This window comes from Nothobranchius furzeri, chromosome 9 (genome assembly GCF_043380555.1).
Source record: "Nothobranchius furzeri strain GRZ-AD chromosome 9, NfurGRZ-RIMD1, whole genome shotgun sequence".
NCBI lineage: Eukaryota > Metazoa > Chordata > Actinopteri > Cyprinodontiformes > Nothobranchiidae > Nothobranchius > Nothobranchius furzeri.
In genome coordinates, this window is record NC_091749.1 from 10,549,736 (window position 1) to 10,574,092 (window position 24,357).

At 42.8% G+C, this 24,357-nt stretch overlaps 1 protein-coding gene and 1 long non-coding RNA gene across 2 annotated transcripts in view; both read right to left on the reverse strand.

Moving 5' to 3' along the window:
- LOC129156220 (gastrula zinc finger protein XlCGF57.1-like) overlaps positions 1 to 24,357 on the reverse strand; it is a 41,869-nt gene that overhangs the window by 11,173 nt on the left and 6,339 nt on the right. The window contains exon 5 of the mRNA XM_070554423.1: positions 15,171 to 15,404. Coding sequence (XP_070410524.1) covers positions 15,171 to 15,404 — 234 coding nt within the window. The remainder of the gene's footprint in view (positions 1 to 15,170; positions 15,405 to 24,357) is intronic.
- Positions 4,534 to 6,489, reverse strand: LOC139071729 (uncharacterized). Its single transcript, XR_011521549.1, has 2 exons — positions 4,914 to 6,489; positions 4,534 to 4,836 (listed from the first exon to the last, which is right to left on the reverse strand). It is a non-coding gene; the product is annotated as an uncharacterized lncRNA (long non-coding RNA).

The window sequence follows — 24,357 nt, forward strand, 5'->3', positions numbered from 1 at the left end:
CCATTTCTTCACTTAATGGGTAATTACACTTAAAACTAACACATGGTACAAAAGGCACTCATAGAGTTAGGTTTTTATTATTTTTTATTTCTTTGATGACATGAAATGCACTTTTGTCGTGTCTACATTGAAGTGCCTACACTGTGCTCTCTCTCCTCTGCTGAGCTTGTGAGGATCCTGCGTCCTGGGGGTGGATCCGTGACTCGTCATCTGCATCGACTACTCCTGGGTGGTGGTCCGGCTCGTTGGCCTTGGACGACTGTGGTTCCGGCATGGCTGCTGGGACACCTCATTCGTTGGGATTACTGTCACCTGCTCTTCCCTTTTTGTGGATTACGATAAGTACTCTTTCAAAGTTCAATTTTTATTTGGAATATTACCCTGCCTGCGGATACAACAATCGATTTTTAATTGGAATACTACCCTGTTCGTGGATACGTTCAAGATTTGCTCCTGCTTTGCTTTATTGCCCGTGAGGATATGACGTTGCTGTTGCTTCGTTTATGGCTTCCATGGGGAATAATTAATAACCTGCTGACTTGTGTTCTTCCTGAGGAGTATGCGAGGCTGTTCTCCGGCGTGGGGTTCGTACCTCACCACAGATGGCTGTTCCCTTGGGATCGCATCCAGTTCTGTTGTCAAGATTCTTCATAACTTGGGTTTGTTCAACGACCAAGTGGTCTCTTGAAGGACCACATTGACCTTGAAAAGGGGGGATATGTAAGGTTATGAAGTTCATGGTTTTCAACTCCATACAGCTGCCCCCTGTGCACAATAACACCGTGTAGAAAAACCAAGGTCGGGTGTTCCTCAGACTGTTTACATTCCAGGAGAAGAGTCCGAAGGAGAAGAATAAACTTTACTTAATCAAAGTACTTTATTTGTGATTAAAATTATTAAGCAAAACAGATGTTGATCAACAATAATCAAGTGAATGATCTGTGAAATAAATATGTCATGAATTATGTTTAATGAAAACAGGACTACGGCACAGACATACTGATCCTCATCTCCATAGAAACGCATGACACATTGTTCCAACCAATCAGAGCTTTCGGCTGCCGCAGGAGAATCTGGTGTTGACTTCAAGTGTCCAATCCACTTTACTGAAACTTATCAACAATTCAGAGATATAAAACAAGGCAACGCCATTTTTAAGTCAGTTCCATTTTGACTTCAGTTCTATTCACCATCATCCTAAAGGAAAGCGCAGCCTGGCCAGATGTGTTTTCTTCTTTAAACTAAGAACTGTGAAGCGGGAGATTTTCGTCGTTTAACAACCAGACGACGTCCTTTCAAAATAAGAGCACCTGCTGACGCCGCCGAACGGTACCAGGGTCGACCCTCCAGACGGGCTTTGAAACGTTGTGATCGCTGCACCGACAGCTCCATCGTACATCCGAGGTCTCCAGACCTGGCATTTCCTGATCTACCTGGGAGACCCCCACTGGGTACGTACACGGCAAAATAGCGGCTCATGTCATCACTTTATAAGCCTCGTGATATCTAGTCATAACAAAGACGACCAGATTCATTGACGTCAGCCTAGAGAATCTGAACCAGACACACACACACACACGCACGCACCAACACAACATCCGAATCCATTCTCATCCATCACAGAGTAGTCCTGGTAGATTGTTTAGAATTTATAATTCAGAAATTAAAGATTCTCAAACGATCCCATCTCTCTCTCTTTTCTTGTCTCAAAGTCAATACAGAGTGTTTAATTAAACTCCCTGATGATAAAAACAGCCTATTCTTCTGTTTATAAAAAGTGAACTACCTACAGTGTATTAAAATAGTATTAAAATACAACTTTAGATAGAGACATCACTTTGATTCCGTTACATCCGCGAGGGACTCGGGAAATAGCGTCCTTGGACAGAAGTTCCCGCAGCTCCAGCTCTAGCGCCTGAGACTGTACTTGCGATGTGAACGTCGTCTCCACGATCCTGTTGAAGGGAGGTGGAGTGGCCTGAAAATGAAGTGTGTGACCGCAATGAATGGTGTCCGAAATCCATTTGCTCATGATACAAAGGCGGCGCCACTCGTGCGCGCGTTCCGACAGTGGACGCGTGTGCGCGGTCACGTGAACAACGTCCGAGGGTTGTGTATGCGCCCTTACCGCCGTCGCCCGTACCAGAGAACTGGGGGCGACCCATGGAGGGCTGCGCTCGAAAGGGCGATTGCGAAACAGCTGGAACAGGCTGGTCCACACCATGGAGCGTGAAGTCCAAGAGTGAAGGACGAGTGGGAGCCGGGCCCGTGCACGGGGGCGACAGAGTGCCAGCGGATGGAGCCGCGCACTGTGCCGCCGCGCGTGGTCGAGACAACGACCTGACATCCCGCCCCACCCAACGGTGTGGGGAGAGCGGGAAGAGTTGGGCCTGGCCGGAGCGCAAATGGAGCGCACCCTTACGGCTGGCCGTGTATTATGACTGCCTGTACCTGCAGGAACATGTGTGCGTGCAGCAATGCTTGGTGTGGGGAACATGTGTGAGAACTCGGCAGAGGATTCTGCGGAGGACTGTAGGATTATGCTCTTTGAGTGACGTTTTTTGGGTTTTATTTCAAAACCAACAACAACATCAGAACAATCAGTAACACACACATTCCCCCCAAAGAGTCACTTCCGTGGCTGCTTTCTGCGAGGCTCCTGCACTTGGGACTGCCAAGACTGTGTCTGCTGGCCCCGCCGGAACCGTTGTAAGCCATCTCGCTGGTCCCGCTGATGTGGAGCCGAAGCAGGAGGCCGGTTCCGTGGAGCGGGCGGTGCAGCTGGACGTCTGAAGCTTCCGCGCCGTTTGTCCCATCCTCTGGCTGAACGGCCGGAGTGCGAGGCTGACCGAGGGTGGACCAGGTCTCGCACCATAGCCGATAGTTCGGCCATCTTCTGAGCCCGCTCAATGACGCCCCTAAGATGGGGACCAAACAGAACATCGGTGGTGATGGGGCCGTCTAGCATCTCCCTTTGCAGATGTTCCGGAATAGAGGGCAGGGCCTTCAGCCAGATCGCTCGCTGGATGAGGGTCTGCCAGGCAGCGATGCGAGCAGAACCGGTGAGCACAGCAGCACACAGATTGAGGATAGCATCAGCAGTCTTAGTAATGACGGCTTTCGACTCCTCGGGAGCTTCCAGCTCCTCCATCATCTTTGAGACGCCGAAGGCAAGAAGGGCGATGTTATTCGCTGCAGCGCCGGTCTGAAAGGCACACTGATGTGCGCGGTCGGTGAGCCGCGTTAGCAGCTGGTCATGTTTTGAAGTGGGAAAAGCTCACGGGCCAGCGAGGTGGTTCTTGGCGCCGAACAGCGAGGCCAAGTCCGGCTCTAGCGGAGGAACGGACGGCCAGCCTTGGTCGGAAAACCCCTCGACCTTGGTGATGGGCGCATACGTGGAGACTGGCGCCTTGAGCTTGGCAGGCTCGGAGAAGGCGGCAGACCAGCAGCTCATAGCAGCGGGGAAGCGCGGCCAGATAGGGTCTGGACAGCGTGTCTGAGTCGCCCCGAAAATTCCCGCCAAATCATCCGCTTCAGGCGGTGCCGGTTCTGGCACAGCTATCCCCTTGCGGGCTGCTGCCGCAGAAATTATGGCGGGCAGCTCCTGGAGCAGTGCTCTTACTGCTGGCAGGGAGGAACGAGAAGCCACTGGGGCAGGAGGACCCGCTGAGCGAAGCTCGTCGACCTCCGTTATGTCTAGGAAGGATGCCGCCTCATCGTAGTTTTCGCTGTCGGTGACGTCATCCAGCCGGTTGAAGCCAGCCAGCTCCTGACCGGCGTCGAAGAAATACAAAGCCTTGTCCAGCGGGTACGAGTCAGCGACCGGAAATTCTTCGTCGGCGGCGGGAGTGAAGTACTCGACCCGGCGAATCTTCTCCGCCACGGGCAGAGCGGCACAGAACGGGCACGAGGCCTGCGGGGTCAAGGCCAGGCCAGCGTGGTGAGCCCCGAGACAGACCTCACACTTAGCGTGCAGGTCACCGCTGGAAATGGAGCCCGTCTGGCAGGTCGGGCAGGGTCTGGCATCGCTGGACATGGCTGGTAAGTCGTCTTTGGATAATGTTGCTCTTTTTAGGATAATATTTGCTCTTTAATAAAGCTCTCAAGCTTGGCATGAAGAGAAAAAGGAGGTGAGCAGTGTGGTCACTGCGGTTATATACCACGAGGGGGCCCACTATTGGTGGGCGTACATTTTAGCTCTTCATGACTGGCTGATGCGGAGATCATCCTTCCAATAGCAGCTAGCTTAAGGGCTAAGACTAGACGAAATAGAACTACAAAAAATGAAAAAATCAAATCATTTTTTGTGTGTTATGTCCAGATGACCTCTTTTGTGGGTAAGTTGTCACAGCCTTGGAGTGTCACAAATAGGCGTAAAAATATTTTTTTCTCACTTTGTAGTTTTTGTTTGATGTCATATTTTCTAAAATACACACGTTAAAGTCCTTTGAGCACAAAAAAATGCACTTACAAAGATGGCCAGTTGAACACTTTATTAAAGCACATGAACAAAAAAAAGTGTGCGTGTGTGCATGTGTGTGTGTGTGTGTGTGTGTGTGTGTGTGTGAGAGAGAGAGAGAGAGAGAGAGAGAGAGAGAGAGAGAGAGAGAGAGAGAGAGAGAGAGAAACACAGAGGGGAGTGAGCTAACAGCTGTGGGTTAAGCACTCAGCTGATAAGTGCTCCTCGCACACTGCCTGTCCATATTTTCTGCCAAAGCGTGCATGCAAGCCTGCGCTTCGGTATGTAGTTCACCGCGGTGGTGGAGTAGGTGAAGGCGAAGAGGGAGGACAGAACCGCTCTGCTTCTCATCTGCAGCAGCTGTATGTTGCGACGAGCTGAAATTAAAATAAATGAATAAATAAATAAAATATGCAATTAGGTTGGCGAATTATAATAAAACTAAATAAATTACCTTGTCCAAGTTGTCAACAGCCCCTTTGCAGTGGTTGTAATCAAGGATTACAGTCGGCTTCTGCTGCGATCCCTCCTGGATCTCAACCCGATGGTGTTTGGTGCTGAGGAGCAGAACGTCCCGTCTGCGCTTCGGTATGTAGGTCACCGCGGTGGTGGTGGAGATGACGGCGAAGAGGGAGGACAGAACCGCTCTGCTTCTCATCTGGAGCAGCTGTGGTGGCAGCTCTGGCTTGTTGCGCCTAACTGTTCCCACAAGACACATTTTATTTCGGAGCAGCTCTTCTCCAAGGGCTAATGATGTGAAAAAATTGTCCGTGGTCAGAGGCGGATTTAGCAATTTGGGGGCCCAAGGCGAACACAGACATGGGGCCCCTTACATAAAATTTTCAACAATCTTACCTTTAACTGGATTTGCGAAACTCTCCCCTCTTCTGACATGAGTTATTTTCCCTTTTTATTAGTCCTCCTCTTTTTTCCTGTTTTTCCCTCCTTTTGAGTGCTTTCAATATTTGCTCTGCTTTCTTTTTCCTGTCAGTGCTCCTGTGCTGTTGCCTTTGTTTTTTTTTTTCTATTTTCCATTTTGGTCTTTGTTTTCCTCCTTTTAAACATTTTCCATTGTCTTTCCTTTCTGCTTCCTTTTGATGTTTATCGAGAAACGACGTCACTTTCAGAAGTGAAAATAAAAGCTTTTATGAAACATGCAGCTTCTTTCTCTTATTGGAGCCACTAGGATAACTTCATGTCATGCTTAATGTTTTGACTATCGCTTTGAGTTTGTTACGAACGCTCCCACCTCTCTTCTTATTATTATTTGTGGTCTTATGGCACTTGGCAAACAACCATTTGGTGCATTACCGCCACCAACTGGATTGGAGTGGAATGACTACCAATCACTTCCTGTTTGTGCATCGCCGTCTTAATGACCCTCTTATGACCATAATTATAACAGGGCCGCCTGGTATTTTTTTTTAATCTTTTGGCTGTAAAATTGTAATAAAAAGTACAAAGTGTGTGTAACTCTTCTTTTTTCAGAACAACCTCAGCTTTCAGTGTATGGTTTGTATTTAGAATTTATTTCTATTAAAGCCTTTAAAAAATCAGCTTAAAAGTGAGAAAAGCAAAAAACGGAATTGAATTTTTTTACATTTATTACTGAACAGGAACTTCAAAATTACTGGGTGAACAATTTGGAATGAACAATTTAAACTTTGATTTGTAATGCATCTATTCTTAAAAAAGTTTAAACCTTGGTATCTTTTTTAGCAGTTTTTAGGACCGTTTATTTTTGTAAACTTTCTGACGTTTTTATTTGATGTGGTAGACCTTGAAGCAGTTTCTCTTCAGCTACAGGCAGAGTCCTGCACACCTCACACTGCCATGGGGTGCAGACGTGCACTGCTATACCAAAAACTTTTTGTTTTAGCAAATGTAATTATTTATTGTAAAAAGATAAATAATGCTGGAATGTGTCACGCAGTCTCCCTCACAACCATCGACCTCCTCAAGGGAGGAACCGCAGAGCCGCTCAGACCATCCGAACTCCATTACTCAACATCCCCAGTGCCAGTCTTCCGGTTCACGTCACCCGCCAAGTCTACTTGAGGAAATGCCGCACAACGCCGAATCACTCAGTCATCGTTCTCACCGAACCGAACTCAGAGTCTAGACCAGATCGTCTCAGATCACTCAGCCTATGCAAACCAGATCAGCCAGATCTAAGAGACCTGACAACTCTTAGAAGTCAGCCCTGTGCTGTGGGAGCCGCTGTGCTCAGCTGTTTCTTCATACCGCTGCGCACCCGGCTCCTAGATTAAACAGCGTGATCACTCCACCCGGCGTCAGTCACTCCGCGCTTGGGTTAAGAAGCCACGCCACATCTCCAACTCTCGCTCAGCTCGAGTCAGCCACTACAGAATGAAGCTGAATCTTACAATTAGCAAATAGTTGAGGGTTGTTCAAATAAAAAAATAAAGAATGAACAAACGTTCATAACCTGGTTCACTGGAGATCTGTCCTTCTTCGTGGTCACTGTCTTCAGATATAAGCCTTCTGGGACACCTAATAGATCGTGTTGATTTTCTTTGAGGCATTTCCATAATTTCATGCTGGTTTTTATGCTAATTAGCTTCCCCGTTCCGTTATCCGCTTTCACCGCGGCGCTGCGCTCCGTTTCAATCAGGCTGTACAGCAGGATTTCCCCTCGTAGCGATATTTTCCATAACTCTGATTGCTTCATGCTATACAGGTGCTGGCCAGTAAATTAGAATATCATCAAAAGGTTGAAAATATTTCAGTAATTCCATTCAAAACGTGAAACTTGTACATTATATTCATGCAATGCACACAGACCAATGTATTTCCAATGTTCATTACATTTAAATTTGATATTCATAAGTGACAACTAATGAAAACTCCAAATTTGGTATCTCAAAAAATTAGAATATTCTGAAAAGGCTGAATATAGAAGACACCTGCTGCCACTCTAATCAGCTGATTTACTCAAAACACCTGCAAAGGCCTTTAAAAGGTCCCTCAGTCTTGTTTTGAAGGCACCACAATTATGGGGAAGACTTCTGACTTAACAGCTGTCCAAAAGACAATCATTGACACCTTGCACAAGGAGGGCAAGACACAAAAGGTGATTGCTAAAGAATCTGGCTGTTCGCAGAGCTCTGTGTCCAAGCACATTAACAGACAGGCGAAGGGACGGAAAAAATGTGGTAGAAAAAGTGTACAAGCTCTAGGGATAACCGCACCCTGCAGAGAATTGTGACGACAAACCCATTCAAAAATGTGGGGGAGATCCACAAAGAGTGGACTGCAGCTGGAGTCAGCGCTTCAAGAACCACCACGAGGAGACTCATGAAAGACATGGGATTCAGGTGTCGCATTCCGTGTGTCAAGCCACTCTTGAACATGAAACAGCGCAAGAAGCGTCTCGCCTGGGCCAAGGACAAAAAGGACTGGACTGATGCTGAGTGGTCCAAAGTTATGTTTTCTGATGAAAGCAAGTTCTGCATTTCCTTTGGAAATCAAGGACCCAGAGTCTGGAGGAAGAGCGGAGAAGCACAGAATCCACGTTGCATGAGGTCCAGTGTAAAGTTTCCACCGTCAGTGATGGTGTGGGGTGCCATGTCATCTGCCGGTGTTGGCCCACTCTGTTTCCTGAGGTCCAGGGTCAATGCAGCCGTCTACCAGGAAGTTTTAGAGCACTTCATGCTTCCTGCTGCTGACCAACTTTATGGGGATGCAGACTTCACCTTTCAACAGGACTTGGCACCTGCACACAGTGCCAAAACCACCAGCACCTGGTTCAAGGACCATGGTATCCCTGTCCTTGATTGGCCAGCAAACTCGCCTGACCTTAACCCCATAGAAAATCTATGGGGTATTGTGAAGCGGAGGATGCAATACGCTAGACCCAACAATGCAGAGGAGCTGAAGACGACTATCAGAGCAACCTGGGCTCTCATAACACCTGAGCAGTGCCACAGACTGATCGAGTCCATGCCACGCCGCATTACTGCAGTTATTGAGGCAAAAGGAGCCCCGACTAAGTATTGAGTGCTATACATGCACATTCTTTTCATGTTCATTCTTTTCAGTTGGCCAACATTAGAGAAACAAACATTTTTTCATTGGCCTTTAGAATATTCTAATTTTCTGAGATACCAGATTTGATGTTTTCATTGGTTGTCACCTATAAATATAAAAATTAAACGTAATAAACATCGGAAATACATTGGTCTGTGTGCATTGCATGAATATAATGTACAAGTTTCACGTTTTGAATGGAATTACTGAAATATTTTCAACCTTTTGATGATATTCTAATTTACTGGCCAGCACCTGTAGATCGTTGGAAAGCTGCTTTTATGTACTTTTAGGAACCGTTGGAAGTTTTTGAATCTGATCAGCCATTCAATAGTTATAAAACGGAGCATTTTGGATGACAAACAGCACGTCTCTGAATCTGTGTTGTGATTCGTTGCGCTCAAGACGGAATCCCGGTGACTACCGTAATGTATTGTATATGCACGAAAAGCCCCATTTTTAATCTTTTCAGCACTTTTTGAATTTTAGTGATATCTTGAACGGTTTAGGAATTATGGTAACGAGAAGTATGTCCAATCCCGTCTGCGGCCACAGGTTGGTAATAAGAATATTGTGGCATTAACAGAGGGGTGCCGGCGGTCAGGTCTAGGAGGCCCCCCAACACAAGGGGGCCCCAGGTGACCGCCTACCTATGCCTAATGGTAAAACCGCCTCTGTCCGTGGTGACAGTGCAGCTGCTCAGTCGCTCGGTGAGCTCCAGCACCACCCGCCTCCCTTGCTCCCTTTGTGCCGGGGCGTCTCGCGTCATCTTGCCCAGGTAGGGAAAAATCCCCCAGACATAAGAGGCCACATCGCACACCACCCACAGCTTGATGCCATATTTTGCCGGCTTTGAGGGCATATACTACTTGGAAGTTGCAGCGACCTATGAATCCGACGAGCTGTTCATCCACACATACATCTTCACCGGGGTTGTAGGCAAGAGGGAGCCAGCCCACCCGGAAGTCCCACACCTCCCAGAGGGGAGCGAGCTTGTACTGCTGCACCAACCGGCGTGCTGCCCTCAAGCGGTCATCAAACTGTTGCCGTCAGCAAATGGAACCTTCGCAGGCTCATTGTGGCTCTGAAAATCGGCCTCTCTGTTTCCTCCCAGAGGCTTTTAGTAAATTCCCCCAGGAACGGAGCACCCCCAGCGGGGACGAGCAGCCCAAGAAATGCGTGGAGTTCCACGTCGTCAACATCTGTCCAGTTGTCATACTTTCTCCTCCCCTCTATATTATTAGTGTGTTTAATTATTATATCAAGGATTGTTCTTGTTAAAAAAATAAATCGAAGCCGTCTAGGAAGCGGGTGATCCCTCGACGAAGGAAGTGTGAGGCCGACAGAGAATCCTGATGTCAGGTGTTGATCTGCGTTGAAACTTCTTCTCATGCTTGTGGCAGAAAGAAATTAATCCGGATCCGAGTCTCATATGTACTTTTAGTGAATTGGTGCGCCTGTGTAAACTGACCCCAACTCCATGTAAACAAACTCAGCTCTGCAGGAATTTGTTTTGCAAAACAAATGTATGCCTTTGAAGTTTTTCAGCCTTCATCTTAATTTTCATCCATGCAAATGCTTTGTGCTTGTTGAAAAAACAGTTTGCAAAAGTAAAATTGTGAGTAACTGAAATTTTGCAGAAAATCCTTTGGTTTTTATATGTAGCATGCCTTTGATGAATATTCATGATTTCAACAGTGTGCATGAGAACCTCGCCCCCCCCCCCCCACACACACACACACACACACACTCCCCTTGCCACACCTGCACAACTACTCTAAATAATGATCACAGATCTGTCTTTTGAAGATTTGTAAAGTGCTTTGATCCCTGCATGCAAGCATGCCTGCACAAGCATACAGAGTGACACATGTCAAAATGCCATTTTGAGAATGAGCAGATTTTCTACTTTCAGTAAAGGCTTATTTTTTAAGGCACACTGTAAAAACACAATTACCAAAAATTCAGAACACACACATGCAAACTATTGTATGGAATCTCTAAATAACACACAAACCATTTTTTTGCAAAATATGTGTTATAATGGAGTCAGAAGTAAAGAAATACAGCAGAATCATTTAATTCAAATGCAGTGTCAGTCATTGCCCTGCTATATATGGAGAAAATACGCCATCTATTGGAAAACGGTAAAAACTAACCATCGAATGAATGAATGAATGAATGGTCTGAGAACACAGACAAAATAATATTTTTTAAAAATTATGCTAATATTTATGCTTATCATAAAAATATGATTTACATGGAAGTCAATGGCGCAAAAAAAAGCAGAAAGATGCTTAACGCTACTAAAAAATTATGCGTTATAATAAAGGAAGTTGAAGATTTTTTCTAACTATTTTTAGTAATTCCTTCAAAAATACACATCCTCCCCAAAAATAGATCAATTGCATTAACATAGCCAAAGTTATACACAAAAATACACGAGTCAGCACAAACAAATGCTTTAATGTTGGGTAAGGGTTAAATCATTTTCTTGAACCAGTTTGAGCTAAAATGACCCTTTACTGGGTGAATGACCCACACCGCCTTGTGTGGCCAGAATAGGGCTTGGGATTATGTTGTCATCAGTGACGCAGCTGCCATGTTGGCGACTTTCAAGTCCTTAACTGTTACTCCAGACACCAGCATGCTCACTGTCAGTCTTGCAACTTCATTTATTCTATTATTCATTGGATCGGTTATATTACGTAACCACGGTAAATTGTTGCTGTGTTGTGGGGCGTAACGTGATCCCCAGGGAAAAAGGTGGAAAACAAGCTAACTTTTCACAGAGACCAAGTATCTATAACAGAGTCTCGTCGGCCCGCTTGGATCACAACTGTAAAGCAACCAAACATCACCTTCTGGAGTATTTTCATTTTTTTAAGTTACAGATGGTGTATGTTTTTTACTCATCGTGTCTTTCCTTCAACAGCAACATGCACACACAACACACACACACACTGGTAGGCTAATGACGGCGCACTGACACAACACAATTCCTCCTGCAACACTTCTTCTATAGGATGACAATTTTGATCGTTTTACTAGGAAAACAAGCAAAAGAAACGTTTACGTCTCACCCGCACGTTTACATCCGCTCACACCACAAACATGTAGGCCGAACACGTCTGTTATGCAGAGCTACAGTGGCAACACGTTGTTGTTGGTGCTCTAGTCTTGGGTCTTTCATATGGATCCAAACCCTTAATAATGCTAATACTGGTCCCTGGCTTTCCTCTTTAACATATGCCTGTATATTCCCCACATCCGTTTAGGGATTTTAACATGTTAACGCTTCCTTTCTCCAAAATCTGCTTCTTCTCTGCAGCACACGGTTTGTTTACACTCGTAAGGTCATCAACATGTCTTCCACATCCCAGAATGCAACAAATAATCACGTGTGATCCCGAGCCTTGTAACGAATTTGCAACTTCGGACTGCCAGTCCAGTCTGTTGGACTTAGAAAAAAGTTGAGCTGACATACTTGGTGCAGCAGTCTGCTTCCAGCAAGTTTCCTTCATGTTATAGATCATGACCACAGCTGATTTGTTTGATTTACTTGTGAATCGCTACTGTCGATATTAATGAAGGCTGGGGAGACATTTCAACAGTTAGATTAAGGTGTTAAAAAAACAATCACACAGCGAGGAGCTAAGTTGTGCTTAGGGGTTCTACTAAAGGGACACTAGGAACGCTAAAAGCAAGCCATAACTGCCTAGTCTCCCCTTAAAACATTTAGTTAATTTAGTATTTTCTAAGTTTTTTTAGTTTTGCACAGTCCGTGTAAAAATGGTTCAGGATAGATTCCTCTGCATGTAGTACTAAAAACACGACAAAGGAATCTTGTTTCCTATGCTGTGATGTTTGAGTTACTGAGCTTTAAATCCAGCGGCGCTACGGTAGCAACAAAGAGAGCTGCAGGCACAATTTAGGAGCAGCACTTCATGATAAAAGGAGACAAAGATTCCTTACTGAGAAAATAAAACAGACATGGTGGCCATGATGAGACTTGTTTTACTGAAGCTACACACACTCTGAACCTTCAGATCAGCAGGTCTTGCATTTGCATGTGGGTGTTTTTATGCTTTAGATGTAGAAAGTTTCTCTTGAATGGTTCCTGCTCTGGTTAGAAGTCAGCTCGTCTCCTTCAGGAAAATTCTCACCGGCTCTCTGAACTGCAGGGAAGATACTGGCCGACCACAATGACCCCACACAGCCCCACTTCTAATACTAAAAGTAATCCTTTAAAAAAACATTTAAATTAAGAAACAACTAAACACTGTTGCTTTTTGTGAGAGAAGCTTCAGGCAGGGGCGTAACACAACATCCTACACTGTTGGCACTCACTAGCGTCTCCCCCACATTACTCTTTACTATGATCGTTCAGATCTTCACTTAACTGTAAATGCCTCATGAAAAAAGGACAAAATCATCAGTTTGTCTGCAGATGGAAAATAAGCTGTTCACTACAATAATTATAGCATTTTGAGTCAAATATATTATAAGTAATGTTAGGTGAAGTACTAGTTATGCTTGATAATTACTTACTAACTGCAGAGGCTCTTCCAAAATCGCTTCAGTCTATAGACATTAAACACATTTCTGATGTCAACACTCCAGAAATATAAACTCAGTGGTTTCTGAACAAAACATGTTTTAAATGGCTTCAACTTCTTCAATAATAGAACTAGTGAACTCAGCAAGCAAGTTTACGATGTAGAACGCTTCATGAAAAGAATATGTGAACATATGTGTAATCAGCAGTTTGTGCTTTCCCTTCATGCATTAAGGACAGAGCTGCAGCCTGCTGGGGGAGATAAACAAGGCCGGCCGAGTGAGAGAGAGAGAGAGAGAGAGAGAGAGAGAGAGAGAGAGAGAGAGAGAGAGAGAGTGTGTGTGTGTGTGTGTGTGTGTGTGTGTGTGTGTGTGTGTGTGTGTTGGCCAATATGTGTTTCACGCACCCGGCTGGCTCCTCATCAACTTATTTTTCCAAATTTGGTCTCAACTGCACTTTTTTCTGCTCCAAATCTCCTAATTATTGGATGAAAGAACAAAGTCAGAGACAAAAATGTGTGTAAGTGCACTGCCTGGACAAAAAAAAGTCTCCACCAAAAAAAAAAACCCAATAAAATTAAACAAAGGTCACTCTAGTAGTTTGTTGCCTTGAACTTTTGATTACGACATATCCGATGTGGCGTTGTTTCGATAAGCTTCTGCAGACGTCACAAGATTTATTTCCATCCAGTGTTGCATTAATGTGTCACTAAAACCTTGTATTGATGATGGTAGAGCTGCACAAAGCCTTCTCCAGCACATCCCAATGATGTGGCTAAGGTCTGGACTCTGTGGTGGCCAATACATATGTAAAAATGATGCGTCATGCTCCCTGAACCACTTTCTCACTACTGGAGCCCATCGAATCCTGGCGTTGTCATTTTGGAATATGCCCGTGCCGTCAGGGAAGATGGAATAACCTGGCCATTCAGTATAATCAGGTAGTCAGCTGACCTCATTCTTGGAGCACATCCTGTTGAAGAACATAGACCTGAACAACTGCAGCAACCCCAGATCATAGCACTGCCCCCACAGGCTTGTACAGTAGGCACTCGGCATGATGCCTCTCTTCTTACCCTGATGCACCATCACTCTGGAACAGGGTCTATCTGGACTCATCAGTCTTTAATTACCTGTTTTCTGTAAAGTGACCTTGGGTGTCCTGAAAGGCGCTTTGAAATAAAATGTATTATTATTATTATTATTATTATTATTATTATTATTTAATAATGCTGTGGCGGAGCACACCTGAGGCCGATCACCAGGAGAAGAGTCTGATTGCCCTGAGACCTGGGACGAGCACTAGGAGTGTGTAGGTCAGACCAGGAGAGCCTAATACAGAGTTGAACCTGCAAGCTGTGTGGTCTGAGTGGTGTGGGTGAACCCAGTGTAGCTGGTGTATTGCTACAAATGCAATCTGCAATCTCCTTAGATGTTTTCTCTGACTGATGCATGCCGATGATCTGACCCTTCTCAAACAGACTAACATCTTTTCCACGACCACCAGATGTGTCTTTCCACATGGTTGTTTAAGAAATGAGAAGAAACTCATTGCACCAGTTGGGGTTAAATAACATGTTGTCAGCTGAAAGATAATCACCCATGCAGTACTTATCCAATAGGAAGCCCCAACCTATTTGCTTAGTTAAATCCAGGTGGCAACTTATTTTGGACAGGCAGTCCATATATATATATATATATATATATATATATATATGAAACTGCAAAATATCACACATTTTAAAAGCTCACTGTACCTCCAACTATACTCAAATCCCATTATATGCAATTTAAATAAATATGAAATGAGCTGAAACTGTTACGTGTGGACTAAAACCAAAAAGGGGACCAATCTTTTTTTCACAGCTCTGTTTTTGTTCAGGAACATAGAAAAATGTTCTTTTTACTGAACAGTTTGAAGACTTTTTATCCTGCAGCTTTAGTTTGCCGTCATGCTCCACTGATAAGAGCACCGGTCTTCCTATAGGAGGAACCTGGCCTGATCTAAATTCCTCATGGAATGAAGTAGAAAACTGTCTTGTTATTTAACTCTTCTACAAACTAAATAGATTCTCTTTTTACATTTTCCGTTTCAGATTATCACCTTTCCCGCAGACAGAGCAGCAATAGGGTCTCTCTCCAGTGTGCAGCCTCTCGTGGTACCTCAGGCTGTGGGGGTCCCTCAGAGACTTCCCACAGAAGCTGCAGAGAAATCCCCCTTTGGTGTGGGAGAACATGTGTCGCTGGAGATCAAGCTTCTGGGTGAAAGCCTGGCTGCACTCGAGGCAGGGAAACGGCCTCTCTCCTCTGTGAAGTCTCAAATGGTACTCTAGGTTCCCTGAGGCGGACAGACAGACCAAGACCAAACATGTTAGGGTGGAGGGGGAGGCGACAAAGAGAGGAGGACTCAAATGATTATGTATCAGTCCAATAATGTGAGAAAATTTGCCTTTAAACAAAAAAAATTATGCTGCCAGTTTGACGGATGGCAGGCTGCAGTAATTGATCACAGCTGGAAGTTTTTTCTCAGATGAATTTTTCTTCTACGGCAAAAATTAACTCATCAATGCAACAGCAACGGGTTTACAGACAGAAACACAAACTTTAACGTGACAGGTTTTTGTTTCAGATGACTATTTATTTATTTTATCATATTAGTTAAGAATTTGATGGATTTAAATGTCCACACTTTTGTCAGTAATAGGATTATTATTACACACATATGCTCAAAATAATCATATTTCAAAAGCCTTTCATTCCTTGAATCAAAGCCTGTCACCCGCTGCCTTTCATGACACGTTTTCCACTCAGGTCATCTTATGGTGAAACGTGATGAAATGAAACCAATTGGGTCAAACTTTGAAAATGATTTTAGCAGTTTCCCAACATCTCATACAATGGGTTTGACACACGACCTGCAAGACATGGTTTACTGTTCAGATTGGATTAAAACGCTAAATGGTTTTTTTTTTTTACTAGTGAAGATAGCAGTTTAGATCACATGACCTGTCTTAATGTATTAGGTGAATGTGTGTATTTATATATATGAATAAAACTAATTTTTAAATGTATTTTAACACAACTTAATATATATGGAGCTGAGCTATGATGACTTCTCCTCTACCTCCTCCACATAAAGTGAATGTCTTCCTTCAGTTTTGGGTCTTTTTCTTAAAATCAGATGAGTTGCTCCACACACCCGTGAAAATTAATAAAATCTTTATTTTCTGATACAAATGCACTAAGTAACAAGCTTTATGATCAATGAAAACAGTCAAAGTTAAACTTGTGTTTAGCTCTTTTTTTAAGCGTGTGCTATAGAATCACATCACAAAGAGGAAGAAAAGACAGTAAAACTGACAGCATTTGTTCTTTTCCTCAGTGACAACAAAATCATTAACAGTGTTTCTGCAGGAAATGAAGACTCCAGTGTCCGTATGTACGAATAAAGAGCTGTCAAAGAAGGGCGCTAAACACACACCACCCCCTTTAGGGGAGGTAACAATAAGAGAGAACAGATGTGAACTAAACACCAGACAGAGCCTCACAGAGGAGAGCAGCTGCCCTAAGCACAGTCTCCTCACTGCCACAAGCTCTTAAAGCTGCGTGCCACAGCAACATTCTGCAGGATGGAAGAATGTCGGACCAGAATGCATTGCTTCAAACCATCATGTATCATGTCAAGTCAGCGCTGCGTGGCGGTACATCAAGTCAACATCATTAAATGTCTGAGTCAGTCACTAAAGCAGGTGTCCTCGGGTAAGGAAACAAGGAGCGAACAAAGGAATAAGAAAACAAACAAATGAAACCATTAAGAATTTTAGATCAGTCTCTTTAAACAGTGACATTAGGCTTTAAGTCCAAAAAGTAAAGTACCGTCAGGTATTAGTTACAGTCTACACTGAATGTTTTGCATTTTTAACAATAAACAACACATTTTATTTAAATTTAAAAACAAGTGAAAAACAGCAAAAAGGATTCAACTATGGGTTGGAAGTAAGTTCCTTTTAAATGTATGTGGCTCTCAGTGATGCCAGTAACGCGTTACAAAGTAGCACGTTACTCTAATATAGTCATTTCTTGGTAATGACTAATCTACCGCGTTACTATTTCCACATTAGTTAACAAATTAAAGTTACTTGTTCAAGCCATTGTGAGTTATTTTGTCCTTTACTCTGAATTTTTTCTGCTTAAGAAAATCCTGAGCAACGGAAAACTAACACGGCAGGGGCAGAGCCAAGATCAGCCATGCATAATGCATTTACCCAATCAACGCGGACTTTCCACGTACATGGGAAGCAGTATACTGCTTTACCAAACAATAGAACGGTCTCGAATGCGACAGTTCACGGGATGTTTTTGTTCTCACCTACCAAGCAGCGCCAGCTAGGGACGTACTACAGTGTGAGCAACAATGGCGGGAGGAGAGAGAGGTGCATTTTCTAGCTGGAAATATATCGTCACTATTTTGAGTTTGGATTAGTTAAATATTAAGGTTCGTTGTACACTTTGCAGGGTTTCCCCCAGAAAATGAGTTAAGCCTGGCGGGTTCAGCCGTCGGGGGGGGGGGGGGACGCGCGCTGTGTCCTGCAGCGCTCCTCTATGAGAGCGGGGATGGGGGGGTTACACACATTCCGCTGCTGTTTCTCACCAGTATCAGCTGATGGAGGGCTCTAGTTTCGCTGCGCCGTTCGTGTCAGCGGACACAATAGGGTCTGGGAGGGGGGCGGGGCATGACGCTTAGCCTGGCGGGTGGACAAGCAAAGCCTGGCGGCCTGCCAGGCTTATAAAGCACTGGGGGAAACCCTGCTCTGTGCTGGCTCTGTGTATTTATTTTTTTTATGAATACTATTTATTTTAAGTGAGGTCAAGAAAGACTATTTTTTAATCTTATTTTTATACAAACATGCATTATGTCAGGCATCAGGTTTTAAGTTCAACTTAAAATGTAAGAAGATACTTTGTTGACATTACTGTTAAAAAACACTTGCAATAAAGTGAGTGTTGGCAAAACCAGTTGTAGTTTTTATGTTGAGGCAGTGGAGAGTGTTTTTGGTAAATGCTAAACGTAACAAATAAAGTAACTCGTAATCTAACTTAGTTACTTTTTAAATGAATGAATCAGTAAAGTAACTAAGTCACTTTTGGAAGGAGTAATCAGTAGTCAGTAATCAGATTACGATTTCAAGGTAACTGTGGCAACACTGGTGGCTCTTTATAAGGGATGTTGCGTTTGCAACACCAAAGTAAAGATAAGCTAAAAAGATCCCTGACTAATCTATCTCTGAGCAAATGCGACATCAGTCACCTGAAGTAAACCACCGCAGGACAGCAAGCAAGTTTATTTCACCTGAGTTCATAGAATCATAGTGTTCTTCCCTGGGTTGCCATGGCAACACCATCCCCTGGTGACCTGACTCAAATCTGCCAGTGGTACAGGCATGTTTTGTTAATCTTGTTTATGAGTGAGATAATAACAAACCTTGTAATAATAACATGAAAAGTAGAGTCAGGAGGTCAGCAAACGTCTGCACCAAAATAGAAAATATCTTCAGTGTTGTTTTATTTTGAAAAGCTTTAAGATTTTTTGCTCAAATCTCTTTAATGTGTCGCCAAAGTTGCTGCATCCCAACAAACATTCGGACGTTTAATCAACGGTGAAACAACGTCGGTCCCATCATAGTTGAAAAATAGTTCCAAAATGAAAGTTGAACCGACGTCTTTTCTGGACGTGAATTACACGTAACAATTAAACATGTAACTACAAATTTGAGTGGATTTTTAGGAAATGTTATGTTAACTTTTTTTTTTTATTTGGACCATCCTCATTTTTGACCGTGGACACCACGTCTCCGCCGGACCAATGTTTTGTAGGGTCCTACCGCGACTATTTTTGACCGTGGACACGGCGTTGCCATTGGACCAATATTTGCTGGAATGCTATGTTGAACTATACTTAAGTAATTGTCAAAATAATAATTATACAAATAACTGTAGGCACATACAAATGTATCTGAATGGATTTCTGAGACATGCTCTGTTAATTAATTAATTTTTTTTACAAATTCGGGCCGTCCTACCGCGACCATTTTTGGACGTGGACACCACGTCGGCGTCAGACCAATGTTTGTTGGGATGTTCCTATAGAGAGGAAAACTGACTATATACTTGATGACAGGAAGATAATATGAAAGGAGAGGTATTTATAAGGGGAGCGACCGTCTAGACCATCATCCTTTTAATCAAAGGGGCGATGCATCCAAATTATTCATTAAGTTGTTTTCCTCCTAATAAAGTATCATAGCAGCAAATCACATCAGAAATAGAAAAAAAAAGTGTCTTTTGAGATTGCAGAGATCAGTCAAGGTTATCAGCTCTTTAGTTATATACACACAATAACAATCTCACAGCTGCTTTGGCTCATAAAACTAATTAAAGTCATGAATGTCACAAAAACACGTAGACGCTCCTGAAGCAGATATGTTTACTTATATAAGAAAACATTGGTAAATTTCTAGCTGACTGTGACTTTTACACAAGTAATCTTATTCTGAGTTCATGGCAATAATATACATGATAATATTGACATTTTACTGAGTCTAACATTTTATGAATGCTTTTGAAGCTACCAACTGTCCTCTAGCATTATTTTCCATTTTTAAATAAAATAAATATTAACTAAAAGTACTTTTGGCTGTCAGTGATGAATCATCCAACATCAAATTAGCATAATTTTCTAAGTGTGTGTGTGTGTGTGTGTGTGTGTGTGTGTGTGTGTGTGTGTGTGTGTGTGCGTGCGTGCGTGTGTGTGTGTGCGTGCGTGTGTGTATGCGTGCATAAATTCTCATAATTTAATTTAACAAACACTGAGTCATGATAAGATGTGCATCAACGATTGCTCAATGTTTGGAGTCAACCAAATTCAAGATGGCAGCCAAAGCAAGTCAATTATAGGGAGCCTAAGTCTCCTCCCTTTCCAGTCGGCACATGGGTCCCTAGAAAAACAAACAAAAAAAAAATGAACGCAAGTCAATGGGGTTAAAAAGCTATTTTCTAATCCGCTTTGCCTTACTTTGTTTAAACAAGGCGTTGCACATGAAAAGAAGCTATCCCATTGTAATGTGCATTTAGCAGAGGTGGAAAGTAATGAATTACATTTACTCATGTTACTGTAATTGAGTAGCTTTTTTTGTATATTTATACTTTTGAAGTCGTTTTTAAAATCTGTACTTCATCACTTTACATTTTACTTTTACTTGAGTAAGTTTTAAAAAAAGAATTGTAATTCGCTACATTTTAAATCATATCCGTTACTGAGTAAAAATAAATTATAGGCTTAATAAATTAAAAACATTGCGTGTAGCAGGAACAGAAAGAGACACCAGCATGAGCGCTGCGTCTAAACCGTGGGGGGCATGGGTGTACACTTTTGCTCAAAGACATCATAGTCCCTGTGATTCACTCGCTGTTTACCTCCTCTCTCCCTCCTCTCCTGTGGGTTGGAACCCGCACCTTTGCGCACCGGTGTGACGTCATCAGAATTCTGCTCGGCTCTGTAGCCGGACTCGGTTCCATGTTTGAAATGTGTTTCCCCAACCGCTCTGCACGGAAGTGGCAAAATGACGTTTAGCGCTCCTAACAAGTGGATTCTCAGCACTTTGCTCATAAAACAGAAGACCAGCAGGCATATCTGAGTTAAAACATCCTGATACTGTTCAGGTGTAAACATTGTGCTCCATCCCTGTGTTTGAACTCAGAAGTTGCTCCTTGATGCCACAGATTTATGATGATTTAGCTTGTTTCTTTATTTTACTCCAGAATAAGAGATTAAATTATTACAAAAGTAGTTCAATGTAGTTTAATTAGTCATTCAAAAGATTTTAACATGCTGCAGTGTGTACGTGTGTGTGTGTGTGTGTGTGTGTGTGTGTGTGTGTGTGTGAGTGTGTGTGTGTGTTACACATATAGGACTGCATGAGGCAGCATGGTTTCATGAAATCCATGCATCTTATATCTTGGCTGAAGTAATGGCTCAGGAAAATAACTTCTATTTCATAAATAATGACATCTCTGCAGTGTTCATGATAATATTCTATGTTTTACCTCCCAGACCAAAGATAGGTACAATATATCATGATACAAGCCTTTTAAAACATGTTAAAGTGTTACAAGAGGAGATAAATGCATGAATTAAGTTCATGTTTGGAGACCAACCTTCACAGTTTGGAGGCTCACGCTGGTGAGGAGACACCATTAGTTCTAGTAACACCTGGGCTCCCAAGGTGTATTCTGACAGGATGGACGTTACGGGACCCTTAAGGATTCCAGTTGGATGATTGGAGGATTATTTAGGAGGATTGGAATGAACAAACTGATTTCAGTGGTGAAGGTTTAACTGAGTGAGTGAACCCACTACCAAGGATGAACTCTGCTAACTTTAAAAATCAGCTGCTCTAAATAAGCATGAAGGTCAGAGAGGAGCTCTACATGGACATGGATAAAGGAACTGTAATGTAGAGGTAAAGTAGGGCAGGGCCAACGTTAACAGCTGTCATACGGTCCATCTGAAATGTTTGGCTTTCACTTAGCTTGTTATGTGACAGGTTAGAGCACAGTCTCATGTTAGAGTTTTTCATGAAATCATTGAGATACCTCACATACTGATGGCATCTAAAAATTAACTTTTTTTTCAAAATAAAGAATAATTTTAATCACAATTGAAACGTACAATCCTAGAAAAATCTCATCCAATCAATGTGCACGTCCTGTTCTCACGGATTAGATAGAAATCCTTCCATCAAACTCTGTGTGTGTGAGTGTGTGTGTGTGTGTGTGTGTGTGTGTGTGTGTGTGTGTGTGTGTGTGTGTGTGTGTGTGTGTGTGTGTGTGTGTGTGTGTGCGCACACACGTGAGCGTGTTGTGAACTGGTGTTGTGGTTTTGCACTGATGATGACAAAAATGTATTTAAGTAACTTACTTTGAGTACATTTTATATACGATACTTTTTACTTTTACTTGAGTAAAAATTTAGGCAAGTACTTTTACTTGTACGTGGGTAAAAAATGATCAAAGTATTGGTACTCGTACTTAAGTAGGAAATTTTAGTACTCTTTCCACCTCTGGCATTTAGTCCAACAGTATTTATGGACTCCTGGGAGTGAGTAGGATCTGTTTAACGTGAGGAAATATGGGTTTTCTGTGCCAAAGGTTTCATTTGACTCGGCTGGGTCAAAGCTGGGTCACGCAGAACTTTAACCCACTTTTGCCGACATAAAGTCTGCAAGAGTCTGCTGCAAACCATAACATCTGAACACCTGCAGTGCCAGAAGATGCGTTCTCATGGAAGATAGTCATAACATAACAAAGTCTTAAACTTCCTCTGTTTATTAATGCTAAATAATCATTTTACCATTGTACTCATTATAAATGTATTTTAATCAAATGAATGATTATTATGCTTGGGTAATCATAATAACTAATGAATCAATGCTTAATTAAGTAATGTTTTGAGGATGTTTGGAAACGACCTTCACACACACAAACACTCACTCAAACACTCACACACACACAAACTTTCACAGTAAACTCCAAAACACATTTGCTCTGACGCACAAGTTTTGCTTTGAGAAGAGAAAGGCTTTTGGTAAGTTTTCAGTTCATGATTCAGTTCGGGGTTTGACAACGAAAGAGAGAGGACGTGTGAACAACCGCTAACGGGGGAACGGAGCCCACCGGCTCCCCCCCTCACGCTGTTCCTGCCAAGCCAGACAGGAATAGCTGGATTGCAACCGCTAATGCAGACTCGTCCAGAGTCTTTGATTTTCGGAGTAATTTAAACTTAAGAAAGCGCATCTGCAAACGCTTCATCATCACGTGTACCGAGGGCATCTCTGGACCGGATCGGCGCACACCTTCGTCTCCTCTGCCAGCCAAGGTGTGTCCTGGATGAAACATCCTCTTGGGACGTTCCGGATCTGAACGAGGGTCCTCGTACGGTGAGGCAGAACACAATAGATAGCGTTTGATGCATCTTTTCCAACAAAACCTTTATTCAACCCATCACTTTTCACTCAGACACCTGTTTCTTCCTGAAGCAAAATCAGACGCACACATGCCTTCATCTCACCTCATTATTAAATTTCACACATTCAACACAAGGTCTATTTGAGCAAGTTTAAAATATCAACTGTTTAAGATTGTTCAACAAAGTTGCCAATGTTGATTGTTGTTTCCTATGCTTGTCATTTCAAAATCATTAGTTTAATTTGAAGAATTAAAACTTTTAATTTTCAAACTTGTCTCTTCATTGAACTGAAACACAGACCCACGGATATTATCGACAGTTTATCGATGAAAACAACCTTTGAGTCTTCTTAAAACTATAAAATTTGGTTATTAATTTATTAAAATTTATATCTCAAATTAATATGTAGAATGGTTCCTCTTTCATAAAAGAGCATAAACTATTACACTACATCTGCATCCAAGTCACAGCCATCTACTTCTGGTCCATGGGTCCCCTACAGTCAAAACAATGATTTAGAGTCTATGGAGCAATAAAACTTGTTTTCTGATCCAGTTTGATATGTGCCATGGATTTCAAATTTAAAGGGGCATTATGGAAGTTTGACAGCCAAAACATGTATAGAAATAATACATTTCTTCTTCATACATTCTCCAGCAATGCCCTGGTCCTGTAGAATGAGCCCTGGCATTTTTACTGTGATTGCCTGTTTTTCTGCAAAATCACAGAAAAAGAGAGATGCTCGGGTCGAGCAGGCTGCTTCATGCGCGTTCACGCTCAGGCATCGCCCGTAGCATTTGCTATCAGTAGCTTTAGCAGCAGAGAGAGAGGCAGTGCCAACTCAGTGACTTTGTCGCTGTTCCTAACACCTAGTGACAAAGCTAGCTACATTTCTGAGGACCCTTAGCTACTTTCTGTAGAACTTTCGTCTAGATATTTCCTGCAAATTAGCAACAAAATAGCCACTTTCGCTCCGAACCGTTCTTTGAAAGTTGTTTCGGCTGTCATCAAGGATATAAAAGTTACTGATACAAAGACGTCACTGGCGCTTTAGCTCACCTAGTAAAATGTCGGACTCTCGTGCAGAAGACCTGGGTTCAATTCTAGATGTGAACACAGTTTATTTAGAGTTTCTTATTTACATTAATGGTATATTTTTTTACAGTAAGATGCCCACATTTTTATTTGAGACTCGCCGAATGGCATTGAATTCACAGATAAAAAAGATGTGGGTTCAACTTTCATTTTGGAACAATTTTTCAAGCAA